This window comes from Spinacia oleracea, chromosome 6 (genome assembly GCF_020520425.1).
Source record: "Spinacia oleracea cultivar Varoflay chromosome 6, BTI_SOV_V1, whole genome shotgun sequence".
NCBI classification, from domain to species: domain Eukaryota; kingdom Viridiplantae; phylum Streptophyta; class Magnoliopsida; order Caryophyllales; family Amaranthaceae; genus Spinacia; species Spinacia oleracea.
Window position 1 is genome coordinate 131381778 of NC_079492.1, and position 7049 is coordinate 131388826.

At 37.5% G+C, this 7049-nt stretch overlaps 1 protein-coding gene across 2 annotated transcripts; it reads right to left on the minus strand.

The window, feature by feature from the left end:
• Positions 1–70: 70 nt before the first annotated feature.
• Positions 71–6622, minus strand: LOC110799673 (uncharacterized). Of its 2 annotated transcripts, none has more exons than XM_056833110.1 (10): positions 6252–6622; positions 4845–5189; positions 3677–3749; positions 3482–3551; positions 3223–3380; positions 3030–3102; positions 1944–1999; positions 1187–1252; positions 599–664; positions 71–511 (listed from the first exon to the last, which is right to left on the minus strand). In XM_056833110.1, exons 1-10 carry the CDS (start codon positions 6431–6433, stop codon positions 428–430), a joined length of 1173 nt encoding a protein of 390 aa, XP_056689088.1. In that variant the 5' UTR covers positions 6434–6622; the 3' UTR covers positions 71–427. The 2 variants fall into 2 exon arrangements, with proteins under 2 accessions (XP_056689088.1, XP_021860648.1); XM_022004956.2 differs by having other exon boundaries at positions 3223–3307; positions 3439–3551; positions 6252–6619.
• Positions 6623–7049: the final 427 nt, after the last annotated feature.

Below are 7049 nucleotides of genomic sequence, written 5' to 3' on the forward strand. Positions count from 1 at the left end.
AAGTAAATTGAATCGTTTTTATTTCATCTGTTATAAACCAAAGCCGAAGTATTGTCAATGCTCTGTCAGCTAAATCAAATTACCAATATATTGCATGGTCTCCAAAAGTTACAATCATCTCAGACTTCTAGCTGGTACTTACGGAAATACAGTAAAATGATTTTTCGTTTAATCAATCATTTAATATATAATTGCACTCGGATTTTCTGTGTTAGTCGGGCTAACTATATATATACGGAGTATATGATTGGAATTACCGTCCGCGAGTGTCTTCTTTCCAATCCAATCTTCCCTATTTGTATTCAGACCAGACATTCTGCTATTCTGTACTCAGGATAAGTCGAGCCAGATTTGTTCTGGAAGTGCATGGACTCGGTGTCTTTCATCACACGGGGAGCAGTGGATACTTGAGCAGTTTTAAAGAGGCCTATGAAGAAGAATATCTCTGCCGCAGATAGAAAAACAATGCCGTTGAAGCAGCAACCACATATGGAAATATAGTCCAGATACCCTGCATTATTCAAGGTTAAGAAAACAGAAGGGGAAACTATGGAGGAGGACAAAATTGAAGATTGATTTGTCTAACAAAGTAACTTACCACTACAGTAGCGACAGTAGCTAAGGCAAATAGAGGGCGTTCTCTTAATAAGAACCCAATTGCCAACTGCAATAGCCAGTACAAAAATAAATCAAGATATTATCCCCTCGGTTCAATAAGAAACCAGTTATTACACTAACCGCACATCTAATAGGCAGTAACAAATGGTAGTAATGGAAAAATATCACCTCTAAGTTTGCGTGTTTCTTTTAACACAAATTATTACCAATTTACCACTCAATAGCGCCTCCAAGATGATAATTGGTGGTGATGGAAATTATAAGGGAAAACGGATACTAGGGTGATACTGGGGAGTGGGGAGTGGGGATAGAGGTGCATTACCAATTTACCAAACAGGTCACAACGTTTCGATTTCTTGCAGGCCAAAAAGCAAAAAAAAAATTAAAGAAATGCACTTGGTGTGAAGGGTTTCTAATGCTCCATAAACAAGGGACATAATTATATAATGGGAAAATGACTTCAAAGGAAAGTCTGTTCATATGTTTCAAGTACTGACATTTATTGTTTAGTAGGCAGTATGCCGCAGCAGATAACAAGTTAAGAGGAACATTTGACAGCTGTGCTTACCTGAACAGGTAGGGTGATCAAACCACCACAGCAGACACCAGCAAAGAAACACTCAGGAGAAACACCCTGCATTACAAGAAAACCATAAACAGAAGCGTATTTAAGCCCAAGTTAATACTGTGAGATAATCCACAACAATGTGTCCATGACAATGACAACCCCGTAATAGATTCCATAGTTGGCGGCTATGTGGAGATGCAGATATGCAGTGTTAGGCGTGAGCTATAAGCTACTGGTATGAACCCATGGCTTAAAGTAACATAAGGCCAATTAAACAGATTTTTATTTTTAATTTGAACCTTCTCTAAAAGTTTTGTGTGTGTGCCTTTGGGGGGTGGGGTGGGGTATGTTGCTGACTAAGGGGGGCGTTCTCTTCACCTTAAAAAAATAAGTTTCATGTCCAATAAGTTTGTTGAAATCAGGTCTGGTCAAGTCCAATAAGTTCCAATCAGGTCTGATCATGTCCTATCAGTTCAATCAGTTTTAATAAGTTCAGGTTTCATCCGGCGAAGAGAATGCACCCTAAAAGAGTTGGATTCACCATACTTCAACCAATGGACAAAAGTAAGACAAGGAACTCCGTACTATAATTTACGCCCTCTCTAGCGTACCTAATTTCAGTTTTTGCATCCTAAACCAATCAATTGTGCATCTAAGACAAAAGAAAAAAGTCATAAGGAGATGTGACAGCAGCAGCTGCACTTGGGCCACCAGAAAATAAATACAAAGGGTTTCTAAAGGAGTTACGGTTACTAACCATGGCTCCTGCAAGAAATGCTGTTGGATTCCTGACTCCAATAGAGAATCGTTCAACTGCGTAGTAGGGAAAATGAAATACATGAATAATCAGTGAATTGTTTACAAAATCCAAATGCTAAACAAGCTGCATATATAACAGATTAAAAAAATTGAAAGAGTGCATTCCAGAAGCAAGGACAAGAAATGCACCCAAAATAAATAATTTCCTAAACAACAAAAGATTTTGTGGGAGTTACTAATTACATGAGCAACTTCCTCAAAAATGTTGCATAGATGGAAGTTGAGATTAATGTGTTAACCTTTTGAATATCTAGTTCTACTTCCCATTCATTCAACCATACTAGAGCTACAAAGGCCGCCATCAAAACTCCCGTGCATATGGTAGGTTAGATGTACACAACCTTTCCTGTCAATATCACCTAGTTCTTGTTTGAGATTGGGTAAGGGGACACAACTTGCGACCTAGTTTTGTTAAATTAGCCTAGAAGTGCACCAATTTGCTTTTTTCGGACCGCAGTTCGCATGGGAATTAGAGAATTAGGTAACACGAGCCTGTACAGTTGCAAAGAGAATCTTTTAGCCCAACCCTTAAAGTTGCTAAGAGGCACTGCAGCACTGGCATTCATAAAGCATACAGGAATTCTTGCGCTCAAATGTCTTATATAGCTAAAGCAAATTTGTCTAACGATAATCAGCAATATAAAGTTTAAACTTCAAAGTCATAGAACATAGAATAAGCTAGTCAATGCCCTGAGAAAAACTTGCAGAGAGACATTTACTCTATGAGTTATCCCACGCTACAAAGATCATATAATGATGCTGGCAAAGTTCTTGAGGAGATCAGATACTAGGCTTATTCGAAGTATCGAGCAAGAGGAGCAGGAATACTTGTCTGAATAGTAGAAAACTCAACCACCTTAATCTATGCGGCTATGCCAGTACATCAAGAAAAAATCAAACCTGTAACTATATCACCTTATTTCCATTCATACATGATAAAGGCCTACTGTAAAACATAGAGGATATGATGAAACAAGCAACAAAATTAGTTGGAGAAAGTTATCAGCAGGTCCAGAATATTTACCAAAACCACTAAGATTTCCATATCTTTGAACAGCCTGTGTAATGTTCAACACCTTCTCTTTGCTAACCCCTAACTGCATTTAGTGAAAGAATATCCATAAACAGGAAATGAATCCAAGAAAAAAGAAGATGAGACATAGAGAACTAGATTTTTGGAATAATATCTGCATCTGAAATATGGAGGCAGAATAAACCTTAGAATACAAATCATCAGAAGCTCCAGACTGCCGGAGTAGCTTCCCGAGGTAATATGGTATCATATCACTGATACAAACTCCCCTAAAGATCAGAAGATTTCGTGAGATACGCCAAGAGCAGAAAGTCATGGAAGGAAAAAAAAATCCCAAGTAATCTGGAAAAAAAACAACATTAAATTTTAAAAAGTAAATAAAAATAGAATATCCACTAACCAGTATACCCATAAAACTGTAGAAATTATATAAGGCGCATTACTGGAGAATGATGAAGCAAAAGATTGCCATGTACCATCCAAACATAGCTTCCGTGCCAATGTTATGCCAACCTATATCCATGGTTGCAAAGCAACTCAAACATTCAGTTAACAAATTAACAACATAAAGATAACTATGAGGACACAAAACAAACGTTGGAGTTTGTGAAACAGAAGTACCAGCAGAAAGGACAGACCCATATATTTAAAGCCTCTTCACTGATGAAAAGTCCACATCCAGCAGCCATGAGCAACCAAAAGTAGACCCACCTGTTTATGCAATTCTACAGATTTTACTTACCACCCACATTGAAGAAAACAGTATTCTCAAGCGGACACCAGTTTCACAGAGATCATTTCACGCAAATAACATATCAAATCAATCAACACTGAACGACAGCAATAAGTCCCATTCGGACCACATGACATAATGTCAAGAGAGGAAAAGTAAAATTGCATTGAATTCAGTTGTTGGTGACAATATAACGCAACAAAAACAGAAAGCCTTAGTCCCAAAATGAGTTGGGGTCGGCTAACATGAAACGTCATAAGGAACCGTTCGTGAAATGTGAAGCAATAACAGTAGAAGGCTATGTTAAAGAGAGTAAACACACAAAATTGAGAAAGTGAAGGCAAGGTCAATGAGGCACGAAAAATAGGGAACAAGAAAACAAGGTCGGTTTGAAAAAGAAGTACAAACATGGTTTTATAAAAACAAAAAGAAGGTAGCAAAGGAAAAAGACAAAAGAAGTCATGTTGAGTCGTCGGGATATCTTATCTCCCTCCACTCCGCCCTACTAACTCCACATTTTTCCTCAATCCCTAATAAACTCATATCACTCACAATCACCCTCTTCCAAGTTTGTTTTGGTCTTCCCCTACCCCTCACAATTCCATCAGCTTGCCACTCTTCAAGCCTTCTAACCGGCGCATCATTTGGTCTTTGTCTTACATGGCTTAACCACCTTAATCAATTCTCACCTCATCTTATTCTCAATCGGTGTAACTCCTACTTTCTCCCTAACCATCTAATTCCTCAACCAATCATTTCTTGTATGGCCACACATCCAACACAACATACACATCTCCACCATATTCATCTTATGAATGTGACATTGTTTCACAGTCCAACATTCCGTACCATATATCAGTTCATGTCTAATTGCCAATATAATGCAATAACATATAATTTTACTTGTGGTTCAGCATAACCTTTATCTTTGAATAGTGAGTGCTTTCATGAACCAAACAAACTATAGAGTAATGCCATTACAAAAACACCTTTTTCCCTTTTGAATAAACATACAAGTCAAAGGTTTGACTTAACAGTTAAATGAAAGACTCGAGGAGTGATTCGATACATACCCTGGAGCATATTGTGGAAGTACAACTCTGTAACCGAAGGCTTTAAAAGAAAAACCAACAGATGATGCGGCCAAGCTTGAAGATGACGAAACGTCAGCCAGACGTTGGATTTCAACTCCAAGGGAAGTTCCCAAATTTTGCTCCTTGAAGCCAATAGACAAAAAGGTGACAGTTGCAGCCACACCAAGGCCAATTGCCAATTTTGCCAAAAATGAACTGCCTTTCCCACTATCTTGATGGCCTTTGAACAGCTCCTCATTCAGCCTTACACCTTCATTCAAGGAATTATCAGTGCTCGCAGCATCATCAACCTCTGAATCCTGATTTGGCTGAAAGCTTCTGACACTGATGGTGTTGAGGAAGACGAAATAAGTTATAAACATGACACTTCTAGAAAATATTCTACTGATAAGGAAAAAACACTGACACATATTCCAGATAGAAAATGTAAATATCATGCAAAAGCTTAGGAAATCAAATGATAACAAAAACCTTTAGAAAGCACACCTCCCCCACTCCCTAAGGATACCTGGCCACTTTGTGACAAAACTGGCCTGAGATATGCTCGGCCCAGCAAAGGACCTCCTAACACTCCTCTCGAAATAACCCAAACATGGCCAATGCTTCTCCATCAAAAAGTACACATAACTCTTAATCCTTCCACAACTCACTAAGAAGACCTGACACCAGGGCATACTTCAAGTCTTCAACCAACAGTACAGATGACAAGTTCCCATGTTAAGTCACAAAATTATTCATGTTGCAAAGAAATATTAAGACAAATGAATTACTGAACTATGACTTAATTGTACTACATCAAAACTATTTGTTAGCTTATGACACATAGTGAGCCATTCTGATTGATGCAATCGGTTAAGAATTGGTTATGTTTGGGGTCGCTCTGTTCACAATAATCAATAAGTTGGAGATTGAGACCTAGTCCTAGACTCCTAGGGCACATATTCACATCATTATGCACAATAAACCTCATATTTTTAATTAGCTATATGTTACGGAGTAAGAATTAAGATGTATTAGCAACCAAAAAATTGTTTGTGTGGATGCCAATGAACATAGCGGGGTATTACCCAAGACCTGAGATCAAATCCCATTTATATCAATGCCCCTGTGGCTCTCTAGTTCTCAATAGACCAACTAGCTAAACAACACTCACTAATATCAACTGTAAATCAACTACTCCATCCGTCACCAAATGCTTTTCCGCTGTCTCTAACAAACATATTTTGACCATTAACAAATAACATCATCAAAAAATAATCAAATTCTAATATCTATGACAATGCACAAACATCAATTGCACCATTCAAACTTAAAATTTCTTTAAATCAAACAAATATTATGATACAAAATAGCAAGAAAGTGAGGAGGTGGAGAAGATAAAAATACCGAAAACTCGAAAAATTGGAGAAATGGGTAGCAGAAAGAACGGCACTTTTGCGAGTTAGAGCACGATGGCCGCTATTGAAGTGGCTTGAAAGCTTCAGAAAACGTGGGTTACAGACGTGGGCAGTTGCTAAAGAAGGTTTTAGAGAAGGGCAGTGAGAGAAAACGGCCGCCATTGACAACATTCTTCCCCGCAAGCTTCTCACTTGTCAGTCAGAATAATTCAGCAACACCCATATAAAAAAAATTATTTATTTTTGGGAAATTGTAAATTTTGTGTGGGGAAGGAGGGAGTGAGCGTGAAGGTTTGAGGAGGAAGAGTAGGGAATCAGGAGGAGTATATGCTAAGGAAGAAATGTGTTTGTGTGGTCACTCACTCCTTTAATCAGTTTAATTGTAATCTTGTTAGTTGTTACATGTTATGTGTTAGAAACTTGCAACATCTTTAAGACTTTAATTGGATCCTTGCTTTTCCAATTCATGTGATGTGTCATATCGTGTGGATGTCGACTATAAATATAATAAAACTTTGTTAAGTTGTACGTATAAAACTTTGAGTTATAGAAGGTAAATAAAACAACAGACCTAATTTCTTTACTAACAAACAACATACTTCCTCCGATTTTTAATACTTACAACGTTGGTCATTTTTACGTATGCTTATGCACAACTTTGATCAATAATATCTTACATTATCTTTTAGCAAAAAAATATAAAAAGTTAATATTTTGAAACTACAAATTGAGACGGATCTAACAAGATCTTACATGATTATGTTTTATCTTACCTATCAATCACCAA

Bases quoted from the DNA above. Each gene is read 5' to 3' on its own strand.
- LOC110799673 (XM_056833110.1), bottom strand. From the start codon at position 6,433: ATGTTGTCAATGGCGGCCGTTTTCTCTCACTGCCCTTCTCTAAAACCT. The intron at 5,190-6,251 runs GTATTTTTATCT...CAACACCATCAG, and splicing joins TCCAATTTTTCGAGTTTTCG to TGTCAGAAGCTTTCAGCCAA. The intron at 3,103-3,222 runs GTTTATTCTGCC...CACTAAATGCAG, and splicing joins CTGATGATTTGTATTCTAAG to TTAGGGGTTAGCAAAGAGAA.